The 27,447-nt window shown below is 44.2% G+C and overlaps 1 protein-coding gene across 2 annotated transcripts in view; it reads right to left on the bottom strand.

Moving 5' to 3' along the window:
- Nucleotides 1-27,447, bottom strand: part of PGGT1B (protein geranylgeranyltransferase type I subunit beta) — an 81,051-nt gene that overhangs the window by 7,062 nt on the left and 46,542 nt on the right. The window contains exons 5-8 of one of the 2 annotated variants that reach the window (XM_074995208.1): nucleotides 26,976-27,108; nucleotides 17,935-17,980; nucleotides 10,914-11,098; nucleotides 10,506-10,614 (exon numbers count right to left, since the gene is read on the bottom strand). In XM_074995208.1, coding sequence (XP_074851309.1) covers nucleotides 10,506-10,614; nucleotides 10,914-11,098; nucleotides 17,935-17,980; nucleotides 26,976-27,108 — 473 coding nt within the window. The remainder of the gene's footprint in view (nucleotides 1-10,505; nucleotides 10,615-10,913; nucleotides 11,099-17,934; nucleotides 17,981-26,975; nucleotides 27,109-27,447) is intronic. The other variant, XM_074995209.1, reaches the window with a different exon arrangement.

Here is a 27,447-nt window from a genome sequence, read left to right as displayed (position 1 = left end):
TGACGTCCCTGATCATACCCCCGTTGGAAGTGGGTACGTTGTGGTTGGTAACCATAACGGCATTGTTGAGGATAAAACTTCTTCCTTCTGTATGGTGGGGTGTATATCCCCAAAGTCTGAAGTGTCGCTCTGGCGTCTTTGCTAGAGTGTAAGACTGAGTCGGTTGATTCGGCAAATAATTTTATTTTGTCAAAGGGAAGGTCTGCTATTTTTACTTGTAGCTCCTTGGGAATGCCGGAGGTGTGAAGCTATGACTCCCTGTGCATTACAACCGCAGTGGCTACGGCACGGGCCATTGTGTCCACTACATCTAATGCAATCTGGACGCCTGCTCGAGAAGCCGCATAGCCTTCTTGTACAATTGCCTTAAGGATTGGCTTCTTACCCTCCGGGAGGAAGTCCATGAGAGCGGTAAGTTTAGAGTAGTTGTCGAAATTGTGGTTCGACAAATGGGCAGCATAGTTAGCCATGCGAAGCAACAGGGTAGATGACGAGTAGGCCTTTCTACCGAGGAGATCCAGTTTCTTTATATCCTTGTCCAGTCCCCCGGATTTATACTGGGACGTTTTGGATCTATGCTGAGAGGATTCGACTACTAGCGAATTTGGCTGTGGATGACTAAACAGAAATTCCATACCTTTAGCAGGAACGAAGTACTTTTTGTCTGCCCTTTTGTTGGTAGGAGGAGCGGAAGCCGGAGTTTGCCATATATTAGTAGTGGCTGCCTCCATGATTGCATCGTCCAATGGTATAGCTATTTTAGAAGAGGACGGGGGCCTGAGGTTTTTAAGAAGCTTGTGGTGCTTCTCCTGCACTTCCGCCACCTGAATGTCCTGAGATTGAGCTACCCTTTTGAACAGCTCCTGGAATTGTTTTAGGTCATCTGGGGGGGAAATGTCCCCAGGAACCACCGCTTCGTCTGGAGAGGATGAGGAGGCATCACTGTGGTATCTCTCCTCCATTTCCTCGGGATCCTGGCTGTATTGATATGGTTGCCCTTTTGAAGCTTCGAGGTGAGGCTCAAAATCTTTTGATCCAGCCTCTGATTGGGAAACTTGCGGTGTTCCCCCAGGTGGAAGCTGTGCACTGTGGCGTTGAGGAGGAGTAGACGGAGATCTATGGTGAGATGTCGACCTCCTATGTTGATGCCCCGTATAATGGTGGCGGTCATAGCAACAAGGACAGGGGCCCGGTGATGGGGACCTGGACCATGACCCAAACATGTAAGGGTGATGCAGCGAATGCCGTGACCGTCGAGATGACACTGACGTATGGGGAGAGCCTCTGTGAGAACACTCATAGGGGTCTCTGCTGGATGATGGAGAGAAGCGTGTAACTTCATGAGATGGACTTTGGAGAAAAGGAGATGGACGTCTGTGGCAGGCTGAAGGTGTTGCTGCTTGTCGAACCTCCGGTGGGGATCGCGGTGATGATGGCAGCGCAATTACCTCAGGGGAGGGACTGCGGTGCCGGGTCTTTGCTTCAGTGATGCCTGAAAGAGTAAAAGCTAGTGGTCTTATCAGTGCTGGCGGGCTCGGCACCGTAGCAGGTGCCGTGCTAGTTTCCGCTGCCCCCGGTGCCATCGTCCCCGGTGCCACTCGCAGTGCTTCGCTCGGCCCCGTAGGGCTTCGTGCCGAGTGTTGCTCCAGTGCCGCCGGAGCCGAAACGCTCGGTGCCGGTCTGTCCAGTGCCTGCACGGCTCTCGGTGCCGTTTCCTTAGCAACTGTAGGCCCCTGGGCGGGTACACGCGCCGCGGCTTTCCCAGCAGAAGCAGCCAGCGTGCCTGGGCCCTTTGTTTCGCTCGTCCCGCTCCCAGAGGTAACGGGCAGGGATCGAGCAGGAGAAGCTTTTCTCTTCTTCTGCACAGAGGAGGTCAAAGAGGCAGCCTTCCTCTTCTGCAATTCTGAAGAGCCCTCCTTATGGGGCTTCTCTGATGAGGCAGGTTGAAGTGCTTTGTCAAAGAGCAGCATTTTCAACCTCATCTCTCTATCTTTCCTAGCCCTATTCGTTAATTTAGAACAATAGGAGCACTTCTGGGGAACGTGGGTCTCCCCTAGGCACTGGATGCATCTGCTGTGGCCATCCGAAGCAGGCATGGCCTCCCGGCAAGATTCACACTTCTTAAAACCGGGTGACGACATTGTTAAAATGTAACTGTCTGAGTCCTTAAGTGCTAACAGCACACTTAACAGTCTATTTGCCAAACAATAGCAACCGTTGGCCTTTGAAGGCTTGACAAAACTAGCGGGCCCACCCGGAGGCGGCTGCTCCAATCCTTAAAACAGTCTTTACTTCTAAAACGAACCATAAACAGGGTAAACTAATACTATAATAACTATATAACGACTAACTATTAATATTATAACTATTAACACGAGTAAAATAGGGTTTATCTGTCTCGGGCGTTGGAGCCGGAGAGGATTCCGTCTGCAGCCGTTGGTGGTTGAGAAGGAACTGGCGGGGACCGGATCGCACACGTGACCGTAAGCGCGCAAAGAGCCGATGCGCATCGGCGCATGCGCGACCCAACGGAGACTGCTGAAGAATTTCCGAGCTGCGGTGCCGGGGCGAGCCTGACACCTACTGTGGAGCACCCATGGGGACCACTCGAAGAAGAACAACTCATTCTCCACCTTAAGAAGCCAAAAGCGGCCTTGTAAAACAGAAGTTGGTGTGATTGTTAAACAGACCTCATTCATTATATGGCTCTGTGCAGTCACATTTAAAAACTGAATCTAAATTTTGACCTTAAGTGTCTTCATCAGGCAGCACAAGTGGGTGTGACAGGCTAGCTGTGATGCGGCCACAAGAAGAGAACATAGCAGAACCTCAGCCTGCAACAGCTGCAAGAGAGACCCAAAAGGAATGAGTGCAAGCTGCAGCTGACAGAGTAGACACAGCAATGGCAGCAAAAACATGCTCCAGTACAGGATCCAGGAATTGGCAGAGCTCCTGTTGGCTGTTAAGGAACAGACCAACACCCTCCAAGTCCCTGCTGGAACTGCAGATATCTTCCCCCGCCCCCGACTGCACTACCATACAGCATCCTCACTGTGCTCCTGGGCTTCCCCTTTTTGGGGGCCCAGAATGCTCGGGGGAGGGGGGGAGGAGGAGGAGAGGACAGCCTCACGATCCACCCCAGGACTACTCCACACTGCAAAAGGCTCACATTCTCCCACACAGTGTGATTCCATTTCTTTTCCCCACTCCTTAACCCTCATCCCCGAAATAAAAACAAGGCCATTGTGCAAGCCACAGTGTCATTTATTAATTTACACTGGGTGGTGTGCAGTTGGAGGTGCTTTCATAAAGGTCAACCACACAACATTGGGGGGTGGGGGGAAGAGTGTTACAATAGTGAAATGAAGCAGATTCATGTGGCTGTCTGCTCACTCAAAGCTATTTTTCAAAACATCCCTGATTTTCATTGTATTTGTCTTTGTTTTGCTAATTGCCCTTGTGTCCAGCTATTCATAAACACTGCTCAGGACACCTGCCTCTGCCTTCCAGCCTGGCATGAAAAATTTTCCCCCTTTTCTTTACAAATGTTAGGAAGAATACAGCAAGCAGCAAACATGGGGGGGATATTGGGTTTGTTGGGGTCCAAACGGGTCAAAAGGCACCTGACTCTGTCTTTTAAATGACCAAAGGCACATTCCACTGTTATTCTGCACTTGCTCAGCCTGTAGTTGAAGTGTTTCTTGCTGCAGTTCAGGGTGCCTGGAAATGGCTTCATGAATCAAGAGAGCAGAGCGTAAAGCAGGGTCGTCGAGTATCACTATGGGCGTCTTAATGACTCTAACCTTGATTTTCTGGTTTGAGAAGAAAGTCCAATCCCGGAGCTGCATCATTCACCTTTCCCGACTTTCTCACACAGATGCTGCTGAATTGACCTTTGTGATCCACTAATACCTGCAACACCATGGAGAAGTAACCCCTGCAGATTACATACTCTGAAGCCTGGTGGTCTGGGGCCAGGATGAGGATGTACGTTCCATCTCTCGCTCTACCACAGTTAGGAAACCCCACAGTGTTTCTATGTCCTGCACATTTCCCAGAGTCATGGTCTTTCACAGTAGAAGGACATTGATTGCATTGGCTACTGGATCACCGCAACCCCCAATGTAGATCTGCCCACTCTGAATTGATTTCCCACTGACCAGTAGCTGTCTGGCATTGCAAACTTCCAAAGAGCAATTGCTATTCACTTGTGAACTTTCAAAGCAGGTCTCATTTTGCTATCACAGCTTTGCAGGGCAGGAGACAGCACTTCAAAAAGCTCCATGAATGCGGTCTTGGCACATGCGGAAGTTCTGGAGCCACTGCTGGTCATCCCATACCTCCAACACGATGGTATCTCAACAGTGTGTGCTGGTTTCACATCTCCAGAATCAGTGCTCCACTAAATGCAATGCATCCTGTGCAGCCAGCAGCAGTGCATGCTTGATCTCCAGTCCTTCAATATGCTCCAAATCAAGGTCTGCATCCTCTTCATTCTCACACTTGCTCTGTCTAATCAATTACTACAGGACACATCTCGAAGTGGATGTAACACACTCTATAATGACTCTAAGCTGGCCAAGATCCAGGCTTTGGAAAAATGGTGAAAAATTACTATGTCCATTTGTTTTCAGAGGCAGGGGGAGTAAGGGCAATGCACTTTGGGATGATGACATCACATGCTCACAACCACTTGCAGCACATTTTTCCCCATAACACACTGGCACAAAAACCAAGAATACAACAGGGCTGCAGGCATTGTGGGATAGAGTACCCACAATACACTGCTGATAGTCAAATCTAGCAAAGATAATGGAGACACCATGTCAACTTCCTGGACACTCACCATTAACTTTATAAAATCTAGTGGTAAAAAGTCGACTTTTATAAATTCAACTTTATTTCACAGTGTAGACACAGCCTTATATTGTTCTCCCAATCACAACAATGCTGTAACCTTTTCACAGTTTCTCTGTAATTTCACAAACCACCAAACTAACCCTTTCAGAAATGTATTTGCATACACTCCAGCCAAATCTCTTAAAGAAAGCCTCTTTGTAAAGTATCACTGCCATGCAGACAGAACCACCCTCACTACATATATACCTCCTTCTGGAAGACCTCGCTGAAAAGGTCTCAGCCAGCAAGAGCTTATCCTGGAAAAGCTCCCCAAACATAGTCACTGAAATCCCTGTACAATGCACCACTTGACAGACTATGTGGCACATTTCACCTACAGGCTCTGAAGTAGTGAAGGCCAACCAAGATAAGCACAAAATTTAATGCTAGGCAAAACTTACTGACCATGAAAGCCTGAATTGTGCACTGCTTCTTCTATCTGAAGTGATAACAGAAATATCAAGGGTTTGTAAGGTCAGGAGTTGTGGAGACAAATATATGAACAAGGCACACAGGCAGAAGACAGTCACAGAACACAGCAACTAGATGAACCAAATGTCATTTGCATTGTTTTCTTGCCAAATCTCAATTTAGGCTGTTGCACTCAAATATCTTTACATTTAATGTTTCCTGCATGTTTGTTTTCAGATTATTCTGACTCTGTTTATCAAGCTAATTCTTCATTTAGCATTTTCTTTCTGCGCATGCTTGTGCTTTGTGCGCGCTTCCAGATCTCCTTTTCTGGCTATTTTGTACTGCATTTTATAAGTCAGCTGACCTACTAGAGCGATGGGTGTGGTGTACAAACCTCTAGATATTGGTCTTCGTACAGTTATGTGCTCAGTATACAAAGGGAAACATTTGGGGCTTATTCTCCAGAGGCTTCCATCTTAGTGAGATTTACGCACAAGTAACAAGATGGAAACAGCCACTTGCAAAAACAAAAACATTCCTTATTGGTCTTAATACTTGCACTGGGCAGCGGCAGAATGAATGTGAAACGGGGCAGGCTTCTCAAATGCTTGATAATGCAAAAGTTTTTCAAACAAAGAAAAGTTTGCTTTTGTTTGCCTTACACAAACACTATATGGCAGGGATGGGCAATAATTTCTGACAGAGGGCCACTCAAAGAAATTTGGTAACTGATCAAGGGCTGCACTCTTCCATGATATTAACTGAGGTGATACAAGCTCTGGAATGGAAGATGGAAGCAGAAGGGAGCTTGGGGTAAGGGAATGAGATGCAGGAGGGGATGCAGGATCTGGGATGGAGTTTGGGTGAAGGAGGGAGTTGTGAAATGGGGTAGAGGTCTGGGGTGCAAGGCCCAGAGGGGGGTATGGGTGCAGGAAAGGATTCTTACCTGGAAGAAGGGGCTGTACTGTCTGGGAAGGGGTTTGGGTGCAGAGGGTTTGGCTTACGTAGAGCAGGGCTGCAGGAGGGCATGCAGAGGGTTTGGGGGAGGGAGGGAGGCAGGCTCTGGCAAGGAGGCACTTACCTGGGCAGTTTCCAACCAGCAGCCCAGCAAGTTCTTTAGCCAGGGTCCCTGCTTTCTGTGCCCCCACATGTACTCAGAGTAGCTGCAGGGACATGTGCTGCTCTGAGCTGAATGCGGAGCCTAGGGGAGGAGGGGTACTTCACATACTAGCTGTCCTGCTGCAAGATTTTGCTTGGGGGCAGGGCAGCGTAAGTAGCCACTGCCTCCCCTCTGAGTGCCCAGTGTTCACAGAGCCCCACAGCCAGCTTTTCTGAGTGCCAAATGAGGGCAAGGCAGGCAAGGAAATGGCTGAGGCTCCCAGGGGACAGATCTAGTGGCTTGGTGGACGGAATCTGGTCCGCAGGTCATATTTTGCCCAGCTCTGCTCTCAGGAGAGTATGTTTAATGAAAACAGGCCAATGAGTTTTATTCTGGGTTTTAGTTCTGCACTTGACATGGACTCACTGGACAAATCGCTGCCTCAATCTCCCCCTCCGTAAGGCAGGAATAACAGTGCAACAAGCATGTTGAAAGGCTTAATATACTGTGCTCTGAAACTGATAAAGGTGCACTCTGCAATCCTGTATACCCTGCTGTCCAGATTACTAAATATGCCATAGTCTCCGTTTCAACATCCTGAAGATTTCTGAAAATCATCTTGAAGCATTTCAGCTACTTTCAGTGACTTCACATTCAGCGGAGAGAGAGTTCCTTATTTCAACAAGTTACACTAGTCCAAGCTTACAGCCTTCCTGAGCAACACGGCACAAAGAGAATGAACTGTATATTTCCTGGTCCACGCAGCAACAGAATTGTTCTGTTAAGTTTGCAAGGCCACCTATGCTGTCCTCACTATTTTCAAATTCTCTTACAACATGCTTTGAATTTCAGTTGTAAAGGAGGATGGCATTAGGTTGGGAGAACCTTTACAGCAGAATAGAACAATCTGACTTTCGGATTTTAGGGATTGTCTGCAGTTATCTAACCTGTGCAAATTTCACATGGAAGCCAGTAACTAGCAAAGGTGGAATTTTATGATGCCACTTCAAGTCAATCTTCATAGCAGAACTGCATTTGAATAAAGGATCGTCTCTTTTCAACTACGCTGCTGTAGCTTTTCTTAAAAGCAGAAACATGAACTTATGTCAGCAGCTCCATGGGGAGAGAGAGCCAGGGAAAGAATGCCAGCAGACGTGAACAGCAATTTCAGTTTTGTGAAATCTTACATAGTTGATACTCAACAGCAAGGAAAAAAACAAATAAATTATAGTGGGGTGGGACTGCCTGCCCCACGCCTCTTCTGAGGCCTTATATCTCATAATCAGAACCCAGCGACCCACTTGATATCATGGCCTCAGCAGCCCAGTCAACATCATCAGTCAGGCCTCACAGCTCAGTTAATATCAGTCAGTCATACTCCCCTTCCTTGGAGTCCCATGGGTGGTGTAGGGGAGCCTGGGCCCTCCCTCTCCACCAGGCCCCAGCTGGTAGTCGGCCTGCCCCCAACCACCAGCTCAGCAGGGACTCCCTCCTCAACACACCAAGCTCATGGGTAGCCTCCTGGCTCCCTGCCCTGGGCTACTTCCTACCCCCATTCCAGCTTCGTAGTGCCTCTCTAGATCTGGCGGCTGCTGCTCCCAAGTTAGAGCAGGAGCTACTTTTCCCCTGGTGGCGAGCCCCAACTCACCAGTTTCCCTGACCTTTATAGCAGGGCTGCAGCTGGAGCATGCCCAGTAGAGTCACAGGGGAGGGGCCTTCACCCAATAAGCTTGGCCCCAACCCCCTGGCCAGTGTGGGGTGGGTACACCCCCATCACATATATTAATTTGCTATTAACAGCTCTCCATGCTTTCAGGACTTGTATATTTCATGAGCTGCCAAGATTTGCAGAGAGTTTGGCATACCAGTGATTTTTTTTTCCCCTAGATGCAGATCCTGCCAGAGTGATCAGGACAAAGTTCATAATTCCTCAAGTTCAACATTCAACCTGCTTCTTCCATTTCTGTGGTCAGGAAAAATATTCAAGTTTATCACAAGCATGCTCTTAAAAAGAAGTGATGGTTACCAGAACCCAGAAGAAATGCTATTCAAGAAGTACATAAGGATGCGCATGCCCAATACAAAACCAAAGTTGGCAGGTTCATTTTTAGCTAAACCAATCTTGAGGTTTACCTTACACGTATCTTATGCAATAAAACTATGTATTAAAGAAAACTTTCGTACGGTTGAGCTTTTCAATAAGTTGCCGTTGGCTAATGTACTAATTAAAGCAACATATGCAAGTTGATAACCAACACCCTGGGGGTGGGGGTTGGGGTGGTTCGGGGCCTTGGGGGCTTTAAGCCTGGGGGGCAGGGAGGTGGTTTGGGGCTGTGCAGGGGTTTAAGCCTAGGCTCTTGGGGGGGCAGTTTGGGGCTGAAGGGGAGTCTAAGCCTGGGGAGGGGAGCAATTTGGTGCTGCAAGGGGTTTAAGCCTGGGGGGGGTGATGGTTTGGGGCTAATTTGTGTTTCACCCCCCCTGGAAATTGTAAAAAAATTGCTGTGTGGCCCCGATGGAAAAGGTTGGGAACCCTTACTCTGTACTTTACCCTAAATGCTGCAACAAGAGTTATTACCTAATGTCTGTTTACACACACTAATACATCTCCATTGAATTTCAACATATTTTCAAATTGTATCTAAGATATGAGTAGCTACTGCCAAAATGCTGCTCATTTGTAATATCTGGAACTGAGCTACCTCCTTCCTAGACCTACATGGGCTCTAGCTACTACATATAATTAGGCGTGGAAGGGGTTAATTTTTAATGATATTTGTAAATGTCAATTTTACCACACACACAAATCAATGAAAACACAATTTTCCACGTAGTACCTAGAATTTACAGGTCGGGAAAGAAAGAAAAACACTGTCTAAGAAGTTGAGTTTTATTTAACTCATCCACATTCATGGGGTAATGGTGTACCCAGTGAGCATGTGCGTTATCATAGATCAACTGGTGGCCCTCCAAATGTACTGTCAACTAGGCAGATGTATATAGATCAGAAACAAAGGCTTTACCTTAGCATGAAGTTTGTTTGTTTTTTTTTGGTTATAAAAGAAAATTGGGTTACATATGTACCCCAAAAACATTGCATCATCATCCTGTATTTTCAGCTTACAGTGAATATTTTGTATTATAATTATGGCAAATACATCCCCCTCACTAAGCAAGCAGCGTGGAGAAAGCAGTGAATTTGTATAGGCTGATCAATGCACACTGATGAACAAAAACTGCACATGTAGGCTCACAGTGAATAGGACTCCTGCTAGTTTTTCCAATTTGTGACTCAGGTAAAGTTTTTTCCTCCTAAAACATTAAAAAATTGTCCTTACATTCTAAATATATTTGGGATATAAATTTCTTCGATAAGCCAGTTAATATAACTTTTTTCCTCAACACTGAAAGAAAGTTAAAGATATTGACTTTTTGTGTTTTAATGGTTCTAAAGCTTTACATTTTGGGATCTGAACTTCTCTCACAAAATAACTGTCTGATCCCCTTCACTGCAGGAAAAACACCGCATAATTTCTTGCGACTACAAACACTTAAATGGATAAAATTTAAAAATAAACCAATATCCATAAGCTGTAAACTAAAAATTAAATGCTGCAAGTCTATGTGTAATAAATGAAAACGTTTTAGGTATTATTAGTATCTTTAAGCTTTTTGCATTAGTTTTTTCATTAGACTTCTTTGGTGAAAATATTTAACATGCTCTAGTATTTGTTGATTAGGAAGAACAGGCTCTAGAAAATGTTTGTATATGGGACCTTGTCCAAGATAATTTTGAGTACAGGAAAATACATGGTAATACTGTTCTGATACTAAATATGAACAGGTTGTTATTCTCTCTTTCAATAAGTGGCTGTTCGTTTGTGATATTTTAAACAAGGAAAAGGAGCAGAGGAAGACAGACCCTTTATATGACAAAAATACAGCCTTCTATTTATAGGTTATAGCTTACTATTTTTGATATTTCTGAAGAGGAAAATATTAAAAATATGCCTTTATTTGGGATGAAGATAGGCCAGCTCTCGGCTCTCTGGAATACACTGTACAACACAACAGGATTCTGAGCAGTTAAATTTACCTGGGTGGCTATCTGGCCACTTGGCAAATCCACCAACAAGACGATCTTGCGTTGACAAGATGTAATTTCTGTTTTTCTCAAAATTTGTATACTTGAATATTTTCAAGAGCTGGAAAAAAGTTACAGTGTTAAAGCTATACTTACATACAAAAAAGCTTCACAATTTTAAACAGGCATAAGTGACGCACTGGGGCAGTTACGGCAGATTTTAGGATCCTGTCCTCTTGCAAGAAAGCAGCAGACGTGTAGCCCAGTATGTAAATGTACAGAAAGCAGAAGGGTTTAGTAATCTGAAGATCAAGCCTACTTGCACAGACTATGTTGCTAACCTGAGATGAAATTTGGTTAACTGAATCAAACAGTTTAATATGTATTTTGTAGCAGCGCTCATTTCTGCTTCCATATTACCTTAAGTGTTGCTCCTACCCAAAACGAGTAGCAGGTGTCTACAGGTTTGTTGGGTCGTCCATGATAGCCATTCTGTTGCCTCATTATGCACCATCTCTTTATTCTGTTCAGTTCTTTTTCTGAGAAGACTTCCTCCAATTTACCCATCAAGCATAGTGATGCTATACCACAGAACGTCGAGCCACCTAGAAGAAATAAATTGTTTCCTTAAACTATTTTTGTGAAAGTTCAACTTCTGATTAAGATCAGACAACCTATAAAGTAATAAAAACCCAACAGAGTTGTGTAAAGGACTACAGAAAGGTCTGAAGTCTAAAATCCAGATAAGAAAGGTGAGCCTTAATCCAGCACAAAGGTCAAAGTATTGCACGCATACTACAAATGAAGACTGGAAGACCTTCGGTGCTGCTTTACTTATGTACATGTTTTTGCTCATATGCTCACTGGCAGCTGCACCCCCCACTACTTACTACTCCAGACTGGTTTCCATACGTAATATTAGACAAGGAAGCTAATGGGAAGCAGGAATCAAATTCGTGAAGCAGGCTGGCAGGCTCAGCAAGTGAGTGGGCCACATCATTCCAGTAAAAGAAAAATAGTTTCAGTTAAAATACACCAATTTTTCCCATGCACAATTGAATTTACTTTAGGAGGTATAAGATAGAACACTCCCTTCCAAGAGGGAAGGAAAGAAAAAGTTTGCTATCCTCTTCCAACCTTTAATTTTTATATAAGGTTTACTATGGCTGTTTGCTTCCTGATGCTGCTCCACCAGGAGATTTTCAGGTTTCAGGAACACACGCAGCAGGCTGCTGAACCACCTAACTGCAACTCATTCCTCCCTCTTTCCAGATTCCAAAGTTTCACCTACAATCCAACTGCTAGGCCTACCTGCATCCAGCTAGAAATTCTCTGTCTGAAGCTAATCAAGAGTGATGCATCAGCCAGATCAGCTGCTCCAGTTTCACAACAACATAAGTGCCCTCATTAAAATGATTCGTTCATTGACTCACAATTACAATGGACTAAAAACAAAGCAGTAAAAGGTAGGCTTGTGAGGTAAGTATTGAGAAGGGTTTATATTTAGGAGATACTAAGACTATGTCTACACTACGGAACAAGTGATTTTTTAACATTGCTCTTTTAAACTCTAATTTAATTGTCGACATATGAAGAAATGGTAAGTTGATTTTCCAGAACATTTGAACTTACTGCATCTCCATTGCCTTATACAAGTTTGACTGCATGAACAATGCATTGTGGGTACCTATCCCACAGTGCCTTAAGCCCTGTTGCATGCTGGGGGTTTTGTACCATTGGGTTTTGGGGAAAAAAACTGCCGCAGTTGCTTGTAGGTGTTTGACGTCACTACCCCAGAATGCAAATCTCATACCAGAATTCAGAGCACCCACTAACCATGTGATAACAAATGGCGACTGCATCATTTTCTCTGGCACACAGCTAGCATGGATCTTCAAATGCTTCAAGATGTTGCACAAGGTGTTATGGCCACTTCGTGGAATGTCCTACAGTATTTGTTTTGGTGAAGGCAGGGGGCTGAGATGATGGTTGTGGAGGAAGAGGGTAGAGATAAAAATTGATGAACTGCAGACCAGGAACTTAGAAATGCAGGCTGCACTTGATGCATTGCTTACAGTGGAGTGGCTTTTTTTGACTTGTGAAACCAGCACATACTGGTGGGACCACATCATTTGGGAGGTCTGGGACAACGAGCAGTGAGTGCAAAACTTTCGCATGCACAAGTCCACTTTCTTGGAACTTGAAGCACAGCAGTACAAGAATGAGACCAGTGTTGCAATCACTGACTCAGTTACAGTTCAGTGGCAAATCTATTTGGGATGGACAGATCTAGAGTGGGGGCTGTGGTGGTGAAGGTAGCCAGTGCAATCTGTTGGTGTCTCATGAGAAACACTGTGACCCTGGGAGATGTCCAGCACATACTCGATGGCTTTGCTGCCATGGGGTTTCCTAACTGTGGTGGGGCAACAGATGGCACCCATGCCCCCATCATGACCCTGGACCACCTGGCCTCTGAGTGGATAAGCTGAAAGGGATACTTTTCGATGGTGTTGCACATGGTAGATGATCACAAAGGTCGTTTCACTGACATCAATGTGGGATGGTCGGGAAAGTTTCATGACATGCATATCTTCAGAAATTCTCATCTGTAAAGATAGCTCCTGGATGGGACTGTTTTCCCAGATTGAAAAATCAAGACTGGTGAAGTGCAGATGCCTGTAGTAATACCAGATGACCCTGCTTACTCTCTCCTTCCATGCTTCATGAAGTCAGACACAGGCACTCTGGACCACAATGAGGAGTACTTCAACTACAGATGCAGCAAGTGCAGAATGGTGGTGGAATGTGCCTTTGGCCATTTAAGAGTGAGGTTCAGGTGCCTTTTGACTTGTCTGGACCTTTCTGAAATTAAATGTCCCCACTGTGACTGCAGTGTGCAGTGTTTTGCATAACCTTTATGACTCCAGGCAGGAGAATTTCATGACACCCTGGATTGCAGAGGCAGATGCCATGAGCAGGGCTTATGTACAGCTGCCCACAAGGGCATTAATCAATGCAAATGCAGGGGCAGTGGCAATCAGGGAGGCTTTGAAAAATAGATTTATGAATGATTGGGCAGCCACATGATTCTGCTGTATTTGATTGTTGCAATACCACACCCAATCCCCGCAATGATTTGTGCACCCCAACACAAGTGAATCAATAAATCAGACGGTGGCTTTCAGTGAAAGAATACTTTAGTTTGTTGTGGGAGAGGGTTAAGTGGCTGGGAAAAGAAGGGATGTCAAGGGTGGTGGAATAATTTTTTGAAGTGGGGAGAGCACTTGGGGGCAGAGAGAATGTCCTTGCCCTCCTTCCTTGTGTTCAGGGACCAACGAATGGGGTAGGTGACCTATATTGAGGGGAGCCTGGGAAGCAGGGAGCAGTCTGCAAACTGAATGCTACATAGGGAGTCCCTCTGCAGCTCCAGCATGGAACACAAGGACCCCAGTTTGCTCTTTCACAGCTATCAGGAGCTGTGTTCTCTCTCAGCTGTACTGATTCTTCTCTCCTGACCTCCAGGACACTCTGCTGCCATCCTTCTGTGGCCCTCTGGCTGGCAGCAGCTGTTATGTCAGCCCACTACAGCTGCTGCAGTATAAGGTCCTCCTTGGATTTTTTTATGCTTCCTCATCCTGTCTCCCATGCTGAGGATGCCTTCTGAAAAGCGAAGGTCAAAACTGAGTAACAATTCACACAGAGCACTTACCCACAGAACGAATGACTCTGTCTTTACAATCAATGAAACTTTCCTTCTACAAAGCCACTTTTGGCTTCTTAAGGATGACAATGAATCTAAATCTGCATTACATAAGCTATCGCTTATGCAGACCATTTCAGTGTGGACATGGTAAAGTATTGCCCACTTAACAAGGCACAGGGCATGGGGTGTTTAAAGAAGGGGAAGCTGACCAGTGTCTGGGAGTAGGGGAAAAAGCTCTCTCAGTGGTCCTTGGAGCAATCCTCTGCAGCCAAAAGGCCATTTATAGTACAGAAAACCCGGGCTGGACATGCCAGTATTCAAGAGCAGGGTCTGCAGAGCCCAGCAGCTGCATAACAAGGGGGAAGGGTTCTATTCCAGCTACATGGTGGGCTGGGTGGAGGGGGAACTATTTAAAGTATCTGAAGAAATAAGGCAGGGAGGGGAGTTTTCCAGCTCTTGATCAAGCCAGCAGCATGGTGGGAAAGGAGAAGGCCAAGAGAGCCTGCCAACTGCGCAGAAGGGCAGGGAGACAGAGTGTCCACCAGCCATGAGGGGCATCAATGCAGTCCCAGGAAATTTAAACAGGCATGGATCATTGCAAAAAAAATCTAATCCAAATTTCCACGCTTCTTTAGGTTGACAAAGACAGCACCCTCCTAAGAACAACAGTGAAAAAGAAGAGATGTTCATCCTGTGTGAGCATATGCCTGGAATACTACCAAAATGCTGTGTGGCACCATGATACCAGATTGCTGCTATCGTGGAAGCTGCAATAAGTCAGGCCTGCCCAAAAACTTTGTGGAAAAAATACAAGAGTACCTGGATGAGACCTTCCAGGAGATTTTCAAAAGGATAAATGCTCCATTCCCAGAAATATTAACACACTATTCTGAGGGGCATAGATCCATAGACAACCTATACCTAAACCCAGCTGCAACCCACTTGCAGCATTCTAGAAAAAAAAATACTCACCAGAAGAGCTGGGCCCTGCTGGTTCTGGTGTCAGTGTAAAGGGGACCAGCTCAAGGGTGAAGAGCTCTTGGCTTTCAGGACCAGCTTCCTCAGGCCCCTGATGGTTGCCCCCATCCTCCTCTCCATTGGCACCTTCCTCCTGCCCCCACTCTGGGCTCAGCTCCTCTCGGTTCCTTCCGGAGTCTGCAGAAAGGCCTCCTAAAGTGTATCAATTAAGACTAGGCCATGTGATCAGAGGCCTCCCAAGAGCGGTGTCCAGATGTTCATAATGCTGGCATGTCTTGGATCGCTCATTGTCTTCCCATACTTTATGATAAGCCTGCTGAAGTTTTCACTTTCATGCAGCATTGCTGAGCCTCCCAGAGGTAACCTCTGTCGATCATCCTGTGTGAAACCTTTTCATAAATCTCTGCATTTTGGTTGCAGACTTGAAGTCTACCCATCACTGACTCCTCTCTCCAAACATCGAAGAGATCCATGATCTAGTTACGGGAGAATGCTGGAGCTCTACTGTGACCCTGAGAACTCAGATCAGAAACCTGGCTTCTCATGATGGCAAGAGATGGATGCTGATGCTATGGCTAGAAAGAAATTCAGGCTTCTGAGTGCCACATCAATTTCCCAGGCTTTCTGGTGGTGAATTCAAATTCGTGGGCTTCCTGTGACCTACTTCCTGCACACCTGGAGAGCAGCAGAGATGGAAGCGGCCAGAGCGGACAACTGTGGGATACATACAGGACACGTCTGGAGGCCAATAAAGTCAATTTAAATAATAACTGTTTCCACACTAGCATTAAACAGACCTTCTAAATTGCAACTAGGCACTATGCTGACTCGCTTTGTGGGTGTAACATCAACCTTAGCGCTCCCTAAAAAATCAGCCTAATGGCATTCACAGTGAAGACAATGACACTGCAAAAATCACACTAACTGCCTTAAAATTGACTTTATGATGTACTGTAGACATCGCCCAAGTACTATATTTCCTTTAATGGAGACACTTAACTGGAGGAACTAGATCTTTTCCAGTCAGGTTACTAAACTGTCGACGAGTACATAATATATTTTGCAGGTAACTCAGTGAGCTGGTTTAGAGATTTAGCTAGATATATGTTGCTGGCAATTCTGTACTATTCCCAGCTTCCACATGGCTAAACTTCATGAAAGTCCCAAGAAAAACTGATATAGCAGACATTCTTAAAGTGCAGGAGTCTAACGGCAACTGGTTGCTCACTCCACTTGGCCTTCACTTTCTGAAATACAGTCAGAGCAAGCACGACCACACTAACCGCCTCCCTAAACCAATCCTTATACAGAGTTACTGTAGGCGGCAAGGAGATGGTAATATGGGAGGTGGCCACAAGAAAATATCTGTCAAAATGTGGTTCTTGCTATGAAAAATTTTGAGAACCCCAGGTTATAACAAAGTGTACTCCAATATTCTGATTATTTGCTTTTACATTTTAAACTTGAGTTGAAGAGAAGTCTAGAACCACAAGGGAAATAAATCCCAGATACTGTAATTTCTTAATGACTTCCATGCTAACTCAACTGGCAAGATTTTCTGAAACATGTCGATAAAACAGTGATTAACTACTTTCCACAATTCCATCAATTCCTTGCAATTATTCATGAATAATTCAAAGGTAAGCCAAAAACATTCCTGAAGAAGAACCTGAATAAGCTGTCAATACTCTAAAAATCAGATTGGGGTCCCATGTCATATTGTAATATCCCTTTCCACCACTGGAAATGTAAAGGGGCTTTGAAGTTGGTGTAATGAAAAATCAGACTAATGGACTTACATCGTAACCATTTCACATGTAGAAGAGACCCCAAATACCAAAATGGGGTAGAATACTTAAGGACCATGGATAAATTACTAAAATCAATATATTTATATTTGGATTTTTTTTCAGATAAATTTGTTTACAACTTAAATATACCATGCAAAAATATGGATGCAATCACATAACCACTAGTAAGAATACAACTGACTAGCCATTAGTAGCCTTTATAAAGTGAACCCCCAATAAACACGATTTCAATTTGCACTTAACTTGTGTTAACCTGAGTTAAGTGCAAATTGAAAGGAGTGCAGCTCTCCGCTCCAGCCACCAGTTACCCCTGCTGGGGGAAGCCAGAGAGAAGCCACTCTGCCAAAGGTCTCTGGTAGGGTAGGCAGACAGTTGCAGCACAACTTCTCGCAGCTGAGGGAAGCAAGGAAGAAGCTATGCCACAGCCATGCAGTCAATCGCGCTGTGCCACGATGCTGGACGGTTTCCTGGCTCCCCAAGTTTCACGAAAATTCAGCTTACATGGGGTTGGCAAGAAAGCAACTTCCGCACAAGTCAGGGGTCTACTGTTCAGTTAATTTTAAAAATTCAGCTCCAAGTAGACTCTGTGGTTTGACAAAGGAAATAATAATAAGATGCATCCACAACTGGCAGAACTGGGGTGAAATGAGTGAGAAGTGCTTCAACAACAGACCCACACTGAGGAATGAGAACAGAGGTGGGAGTAAGTAAATTCTTGGGAACCCCCTCCTCCCCAATTTGATTGAGTCTTGGGATAGAGCCAGCCATGGCACAGAAAGAAGCCAACACTTTGAGAGAACCTTTTGATTTATTTTGCTGTCCTCACTGTCCCACAACCCAAAATACCAGCAAGGAAGAAAAGCATGTATGCTGAATTCCAGAACTGTTTAAAGAAGCTGCTTTTAATTTTTCCATTTTTAAGAATGAAGAAACATTTTAAGCCTCTTACCATGAGATTCAAGTCCAGCTCCCTGTGCCAGCCCATTATCATAAGACTGGGGGGAAAATAAAAAGAAAAAAATTTCAATATGCTGTTTTTAACTTCTCATTTGCTTAGCAAGCTTTTTCATCACAAAGTACATCAACTACATCGTCTATTTTAATTAGTTTTAATGGGCCAAGAGCTCTTCAAATGCATGCACTGGAAAAAAAATAATCAGTATCATATTGTACTGTCAGCAAAGCAGCCGAGTTTGAACACGTGAGATACCTCTACACTATCCCCCTCCTTTCAGAAAGGTCATGGTAATGAGGGAGTTCGGAAGATACTAATGAGGCGCTGACATGAATATGCAGTGCCTCGTTAGCATAATGGCAGCCACGTGCACTTCGAAAGTGTCGCTTTCAGAAGGCAAGTTGCCTTTTTGGATGGGGACCTTCAAAAGGACCCCCTGGACTTCGAAAGCTCTTTCTTCCTATGTGGTTTTAGGAAGAAGAGGATTTCAAAGTCTGGGGTGTCCTTTCAAAAGGCCCCCCGCTACAAGGGCAGCTGCATTCCAAAAGCGGCACTTTTGAATCATGTGTGGCCGCCATTATGCTAACAAGGTGCTGCATATTCGTATCAGTGCCTCATTAGCATCTTCCAAACTCCCTCATTACCATGCCCTTTCTGAAAGGAGGGGGATAGTGTAGATGTAGCCATGCAGTTCAAGGTGGGTATTTTTGTTTGAAAAGACTAAAGTTTCTGTTTCAATCAAATGGTACATTAAAATGCCAAAGTTAAAGGTTCTAAAATTACATGGCATTTCAGTGCCAAGGAAAAGCAATTTTTGTGGATGGTTTAACAAACATTCTGCAGGAACTGTCTCTCTCTTAAGGAGCCAAGCACCAGCAAAATTCCAGACAAGGTGAGCCTATATTATCTGTCTACACCTGTTCTCAAATCAGAAGTCATTTACTGTACAAGAACATAACAGTCAGGTCAGTAGTACATGTAAGTAGACTGTTTAAATACAGTACAATCCACAGCAAAGATAAACACCTTGTGCGCTGAAAAGCAATAAAAGTCTTTACCTAAGAGAAAAGGGAAGAATGGGAAAGCAAGAGCATCCTGCTGGACAAACTGAAGCTACACCATGAAATAGTTTCTTCATTCTGATTTACACCTCTTAAAGCAAAGAGTAAAGGACAGACGTTCCATCCTGGACTCACTCTACTTCCTAGGACTTCCAGTTCATGCAGTCATACACCAATGGATGTCAGAGCAATGGGTGCTGCTTGCCCATTGTGCCACAATACTGAAGTTAAAGCATGACAATACCATACCCTAGTATGTGCTTTGGTTCGTGGGGTTTCTAACTCAAATTTAGTATAATTCCCCCACAAATAATTTAGTTAGTTAAGGTAGCCAGATTGTAGCCCATTGCCAGAGACCCAGGAAAAAAATCATCTAAGAGTATGTCTGCACATTAATTATACTTCAGCAGTTGGCCCCTATCAGCTGACTCCAGTCCATGACACTCCAACTAAGGGTTTGTTTAACTGTGGTGGGACTATTCTCTCTTGCACTGTCTCAGAGCCAGAGGTCTGAGCCTGAACCTGCATGTTTATACTTCAGTAAAACAGCCCCTTAACTAAGCCATCCGATATACCATGAGCTATTTAACACCTTACCTACACTCTTACTCATCAGTTGTCCTCCTTATTCTCACCACAATCCCATCCATCAAGCCACAGTCCAGATATCTGTTTTCACTCTGCATACAACAGAGATGACATGGGGCAAAGCAACACATGGGTAGGGCATGACAGACTTTTTGGTACGATGGCTCTCTTAGGTCTCTTCTAGCTCTATTGTTCTTTGATCTGATGGGTTTGGTCCTGCTTAGGGCAGGTGGCTGGACTTGATGGCTTTTTTAGGTCTCTTCCAGCTCTATTGTTCTATGTTTCTATGATTCTATGACTTGAGTTGTGTGACGGACATGGAGGAGAAGCAAAGATTGAACTGGGGCAAAGGCAGAAAAAGAAACAGTACTCTTGAGGGGGGAAAAAAAAGCAACCACATGTTGAGAAACTGCAGAAGTTCACCATATTTAGAGGAAAATCAGTAAGAGAAAACATGACTGAAGTTAGAAATAAGAGAAGTTAGACAGCAACCTTAACACCTCCCATGCTACAAGAACAAAGGGACAGTCCATTAAACTGAGCTGAACATTTTTCATGTTCATCAATTGTAATGGTATTGGAAAGAATGCTTCAACACATGCAGAAATAAAGTAGGATTGGAAAAAGGATTCAACAGTTATCCAGAACAGCCAAAGTTTTGTTACATAGTAGATGGGTATGGGGTGTCCAGGGACAGGTAGCACCTCTGGTGTGGGGACTTGTTGTGTCTCTTCAGGGCAATTCGTGCACCTTTGGTCCCCACCTGGCACCCAGCTCTCACCTGTGGCTCCAAGAAGCTGTAGCATGCAGCGGCCACACCCCAATAAACCGCTTCGACAGGCAGGCTAAACCAGGTGAGGGTAGCCGGCAGGTCTGAAACCTGCAGAGAGACAGGGAATTGCCTATGCCAGCATGCAAAGTCGGCCCCGGCGGACTGGGCAGATGAGATCAACAGCAAAATCCAACAACCAAGAAGGTGGTTCTGCAACGCTCTGTGGAGAGCGACGGGCATAACAAGGCACCAAAGACAGCATGGCCATCCACTGCAGCCTAGGAAGTCCCAGGCATGACAACTTTTCGTACCACTGGAACCAGGCTTCTGAGGTCAAGAGAGTGGAACTGCCCCAGTGCAACGGCTTTTCCACTTTAAACATTCTCCCGTACAGGTTCTTTGCACACTCGCATCACTTTGACAGAGTTACAAACTTGGAAGTCCTGAACAGAGCAGGAACCATGAGCATCAAAGCCATGATTCCGAAAGCCCAACTTCGCTGGACAGGGTACATCATATGAATGGAGGAGTCAAGAATCCCTAAGCAACTTCTCTATGGTGAACTCAGGGATTCTTGACTCCTCCATTCATATGATGTACCCTGTCCAGCGAAGTTGGGCTTTCGGAATCATGGCTTTGATGCTCATGGTTCCTGCTCTGTTCAGGACTTCCAAGTTTGTAACTCTGTCAAAGTGATGCGAGTGTGCAAAGAACCTGTACTTCTCTATGGTGAACTCTCCCAGGGCAAAAGAATCAAGGCAGGCCTCCCAAGAGATATAAAGAATGCGTGAAGGCCAACATTGCTCATGCTGGTTTAAAACCAGATCAGCTAGAGCAGCATGCAAAAGACCGAACAGGCTGGTGTGCTCTCGTAGAACACGCACATGACAACTTTGAAGAGCAGCGACACGTACACCTCATCGATGCTCCTGAGAGGAAGGAAGCAACAGCTGCACTAACACAGCCAGGACAATTCCCTTGTCCCTGCTGTGATCGCCCATGCCGTTCAAAGCTTGGACTCCTCCGCCACATGTAAGTCCACGCCCAATGCGCTTGTGCAATCTCAAGATGTCTGCGTCAGACGTGACTCTCTCTCCCCCGCTCCCTCCTTTCTCCCCCCCATATATACACACGCACACACACACACACACACACGGGTAGAATTAGGAAGCAAACTTCCCAATAGTGAAGTCATTCCGTAACTGTCAACTATAAACAGTTCCTTATATCTTCCTCTGAAACATTTAGTAGGGGCAGCCATCAGATACGGGATACTGACAAGACAGAATATTGACCAGATTTCCATTTCTAATATTAGCAAAACGGCAGGCATCCACCACTTCTCAAGACCACATGATTGCTTCAGCTTATCTTTATCACACATTAGCTGTTTTCTACTTTCTCATTAAAAACTAACATTCATCACTGGTCAAAAGCTCTAATCACCTTTTTTGTAGTGATGACCAAAGGGATGAATTCTGAAAGCTCACATCTGACTTAAGTTCCCTCTAAGCTGCATGGCCACAGGGTTGTGCAAATGCCTACTAAGTGCCCTTCAGAGGCTGAGGACAGCCGCACAGAACACCATCTCCACTCTCTAGCCCCAGCTCAGAGCTGCCACAATTGTGGAAGAAGCATCTCCCCCCACTTCACTTTTCCTGCTCACAGCAGCTCCACTAGGGCTATCAGAGAGGGAAACCCCTCCTCCCTGACTCACAGCAGCTCCGCCCCCCTGGCTGCAGCACCTAACCAAGTGCTGACCCAGAACTATCACTGTTGGGGTGTAGGTGCCCCTTCCCTGGCCCTTACACAGCCTTGCCTGGACCTGCACTGGCCAGGGAACACGCACTCTTCCCTTGGCTCCAAGCTGCTGTGGTGAGAGGGCTGGGGGTAGTCCTCTCTCCCTAGGGCAGCCTGCACCCTGAACCCTTCATCCCCAACCCACCTCTGCACCCCCAGCCAGAGCTCTCACCCTACACTCTAACCCTCTGCCCCAGCCCTGAGCCTCCCTCCCCCCCATTCTCTAACCCCACCACACAATGTCTGTGCATGGAATGACTTGTGAGATATCACTCCATATGGGTGTGCAAAATGAAAGTCATTCTGCACATGGACATGAAAAATTAGGGGGAACACCACATCTAACGTAAACAAACTTTAAGCAGAAGTATTGCCTTGGTTAACCTTAGAAAAGTTGATTCAAAACAAATGCTCTGAAAGTTTGAAGACTGAGCAGAGGCAGCACAGCTCCCTTTAGCTGTGCATTTTGCGTGTGCAGTCCTTACGTGATGCCAAGCTTCATAGGCCCATTAACCGCTGAGCGACGACAAGCTGATTGGCACAAGAGGGGAAGAAAAGCTAGGCTGGTAGAGCTATTTAACTCCACAAATAGAATAATAATAAAAAGGAGGAGATATGTTTAACGTACTGTCAAGTAATTAGCTCTGGGGAAAAGTCATTAAGTGTGCAACCCAAATTGTGCAGCTGAACATAGCGCGTTATTACCCTGAAATTTTAAAAGGACAATACTTGACAGTTGGCTGACTGGTGCCTATTATTCACAGGCCCCAATTGCTTTGTTGTGTACTTGATCCTATTCAAGAAATGGCGATATTTTTGTCTCTAATTCTCTTCTTTATTTTTGAAAGGATATTGAAAAGAATTCCTCACTGCTATCGCATGAAAAGTTGAATTAAATCCAATCCAAAACAGGAAATGTGTAAAACAATTACATGCAATCTTAACTACAACCCCCTGCAAACATGCACCACAGTCAAATCTTCAGTGATGCAACCAAAGTAGTTAAGTTCGTCCGTCTGCTCCTAGGGGTGACTAAAAATGGCATTTTTTTTCCTCCATCAGTGATTCCAAATCATGCCAGCTCAGTTCATAAATCAGTGTCACAAATTTACGCCAGAACATGAAAGTCAAAATGAACTTTAAGATTCAGACATCGACAATAAAAAACACCTGTAGTCTATTTTCTTAGTTCTACTGATGACGGAAAGATGAAATACCACTGAAGAAACAAGTTCCAAGCACAGGCAAAAAGTCCACTTACTGCAGTCAGTAAAGACAGTAAGAGCGAATACACACAGACAGCTATTATCTATAAAGATGTTATGTTTAGGCAGGTACAATATTAAAGTATAGCTCTAGTCTGAAATGTACATTCAACCTTAAACTTTTGCCTCTCCTGATGTGCTTAATTCTACAATTCAAGTAGCAGTAGCAATTTTCTGGATTTAATGTTTGCTTCAGTTCTGACAACAGTAAATTTTAGAATCAGAATTTAGGAGTTCAGTTACAGATAATTATGATAGCTAAACAGTCTTATTTAAACAAATTACATGTACCTCAGTTATGTGTCATAATTTACATTACGAAAAAATTAGTTCATAAATTATGACTTGCATTCATATATATAAATAGGCCTCATGTACTTGCAACTGGTAACATAAGATATGGTGAAACAAAACCACATCTTTGTTTGACAGCCATTCACTAATGATGCCATCTCTTTTGCCTTGTAATTAGTGGACTATCAAAACAAAGCACCATTGTAGAAAAATAATAGAGCTAAACATTTGCAAGAAAAACACATAATGCAAGCTAAATATACAACTAGCTAGCAGAAAGCCTTACATTGAAATAATATTAACTTTGGATGTTGTCAAGAAATTTACTTTTGAATATAAAATTTGTATTTTAGGTTATTTTCAGCATCTTCAGAATTTAATAGCAACCTTGCTGATTTTCTTTTGGGGATTCTACACTTCACGGAGAAGACCCACTATAGGCTGATTTAACTCTGGCTATTATATTTGTTTAAAAATACACAGCAAGACTTGCTTACAATGTGGAAAAATTCAATCATCCTGGCAGCCTAATCAATACTCCACAGAGCAGCCTTACTATAATAGCAGTGGCTAATTTTTTTTTTCTTTCTGATGATATAAAACAGTAGTTTCTAGCTCCACTGGTTCTACAAATATTGGCCAATAAAGCTAATTCAAATGTAGGGGAAGTACAAGGGTAATCAGGAAGACGTACCCTTCAGGTCCAATATTGTGCAAAGTGTTACGGTTAAAGCTCATTTTAAAAGTCTAGGTTCCTAACTGTGAGCAAATGTACCTTCCCCCACATCACCTCAGAGTAGTTTTCTGACACTGGCCCAGAATTAAATATAGATGGCTAGAGAGCAGACAGCAACTTACTGGGGATCCCCCCAACAGGAGGCATGGAGTACGGGGAAGGAAGAGTTCCTAGTAAACATAGAGCTAACAAAATATGTGCCTATAGCTCCCTTATTATTTGGATTACCATAAATCCAAGGAGCCTTCTCAACCAGGATCTCATTGTGCGAGGCACCGTACAAATGCAGAACACAAAGATGGTTCCTTGTCCCAAAGAGCTCACAATCTAAGCATAAGATAAGTAAAAATAGATATATATGCGCACAGAAGGGGAAAGTACAAGGAAACAATGAGACAATAATGATCAGGATAATTCATCACACCAGTGGCCTGACCATTGCCATGCTTTCTGTAAAAGAAGAGTTTTAAGGATGAAAATGCACTAATTTTGCAAACGTTTTCTGGAAGCAACTCTTTAGTGTGAGTGGCAGCCTGGAAGAAAGCACAAAGAAAATGTAGCAAGTGGGTAATGGAGGCTGGTATCACAGGCTGATCAGAGGTATGAGTCCAAATGAAGACAAATAGTTTAGGTATGAGGTGACAGAGGAGGTGGTGGTAGTAGAGGGACGTAAAGAGCAATGATGTGCTTAAAACGAGATGCTAGGACAGGGGTGAGCAAAGTTGGGGGTGGACCCTCTTGGGGGGTGTGAAATTTTGTAAGAGGGGGCACAGCACAATTGGTTGTTGGATCTCAGGCTCATCCATCTCATTAGAAATGTTGAAATATATGTAGCTGTGTTTATGTATGTGTATTCATATTTATATACTGATCAATGAAGTTTTTACATTCTCCATACTTATTTTATTAGTCATGCTAAAAAGCATTTTTTTTTTCATATGAACATAACCAAAATTTCCATCAGTTTCGATTACACTAGACAGGTTGCGTTGGCTCCTGCTACTTGCAGGGATGAAAAGTGGGGCCTGACGTAAGAAAGTTTGCTCATCCCTGGGTTAGGAAATCATGTTTGCAGTTGTGTTCTCAATGGATGAGTGAGGTGAGATTGCACAGTTAAGGCCAATGAGAAGGATGCTGCAGTACTTGAGATAAGAGCTTTACCTATAGGCATAAAAGTTAGAAAAAGTTTTACCTTAGAGATGCTGTGCGTAAAGAATCAGACGTAGCACAGATGTGAGGATGTAGAAAAGAGTCCAAGTTGAAGATGACACCCAGATTATGGGCCTAAAGAACAAGCAGGCTGATACGGCTGCTCACAGATATCAAGAAAAAAGCCAGTGGTGGTGAGGAGATTCTGTTCTGGTCATATTGAGCTTCAGCTGACAGACATCCACAAGGTGGTATTAGACAGACCAACCACGATTTCAGTTTGGATAGAAACGAACTTTCAAACAGACAGATCTGTGAGTCATCAGCATACAAACGATACCTGGAACTGGTGTTTGCAGATGAAATTGCCCTGAGGTAAAGCGCAGAGAGGGAATGAGACCATGGACAGAACTCTGTGGAAAGCCTGGGGTGTGTGAAGAAAACCCTCTAGAGGTCATATCAAGAAGCAAGGAGTGCAGCAGAAGAAACAAGAGAGGAAAGTCTGAGGAAAGACTATATGGTAAACTGTGACAAAGGCTACTGACAAGTCCAGGAGGATGAGGCTATAGCACCAGTTCTAAATTCTCAGCAATTTACCAATTACATGGAGCAGCGTACAGCTCTAGGAGGGCTTATATTTATGTCATTCCAAAAGTCCTAGACCAGTCTCATAAAAACAACTCAATCAATCACAGTTACTGCACGCTTAATTTGCATGCAACAGTTTTGCTGACAGAATGAGGCAGAATTCACAGGTGGCGGCGTACTTGGGCCCAACTGCATGAACTTTGGGTTACTCGTTTTATACTATTTATAACAAGAAAATAATAAATGGAAGGCTGCTTATTCTTCCTCAGAGTAAATGTTTTCTCTTCAGTATCTATGCCATAAATGCCACCATGATGTGGGACCTATTAATTGCACCATAACAGAATCGGAGCATCCAGTCTCAGTGAACAACTGAAGTCTGTTTTGCAGTATAAGAGAGATGAAATGATATATTTAACCAGGATACCAGTCTTTGGAACAGTCCTGCTTTGATTGTCCAAAACTGTTGTAGACTTTAAACTTGGTTAAATGTTCTGCCTAGTCTATTCAGGAAGAACTGCATTAACTAACAGGGAGACTACACTGGATACTCCAAAGTTTTTGGTTTACGTTTAAAATGCTATTGTACCATTACTTTTCTCTTTCAACTCAATATACCAGGAAACACATAGGCTATATGAAAGGTTATGGCTTATATTCAGTAGTGCTGGTGATTGCAGCAGGTGGCAAAAACAGCATGCAAAAAGCCCCCAGTGTTAAGATTTGAAAACATTTGCCCTCTTACCTGCAAAAGCCCCGCCCCTCCCCTTGAGAAAACTCACCATACTTCTTCTAATATATTCTATTGCTTTCTTCATATCCATTCCTGACCAGTTGTCCAGCATGTAGCAAATACAGGAAGCACAGTACACAAATCTCATGTCATTCTCGCTACCTTCAAGAACAGCACAGAAACTGAAAGAAATAGATTTTTTTCTCATTATGCTTTGCAAGCATTATCTTATGAACATGAAAAATGTTAGGCTTCTTGTATGTTCTCAGCTCAAGAAGAAATCCCTTGAATTTATCAAATTGCACTCTTCAGGAGGACAGTGCTATGTCCATATTTGGAGTAGCAACTAATCCAACCATATATTTAAAACCAATGAGAAGTCCTGTGGCACCTTAGTAATATACTAACATATTTTGAAGCACAAGCTTTTGTGGGCAAAGACCCACTTTGTCAGATGCAATGTAGTGGAGATTCCAAAGGCAGGTCTAATTATACAGGCTCATGAAAAGGAGGGAGTCCCA

Source organism: Carettochelys insculpta, chromosome 5, assembly GCF_033958435.1.
Source record: "Carettochelys insculpta isolate YL-2023 chromosome 5, ASM3395843v1, whole genome shotgun sequence".
Taxonomy (NCBI): domain Eukaryota; kingdom Metazoa; phylum Chordata; order Testudines; family Carettochelyidae; genus Carettochelys; species Carettochelys insculpta.
This window is presented reverse-complemented; position numbering and strand designations above follow the sequence as displayed.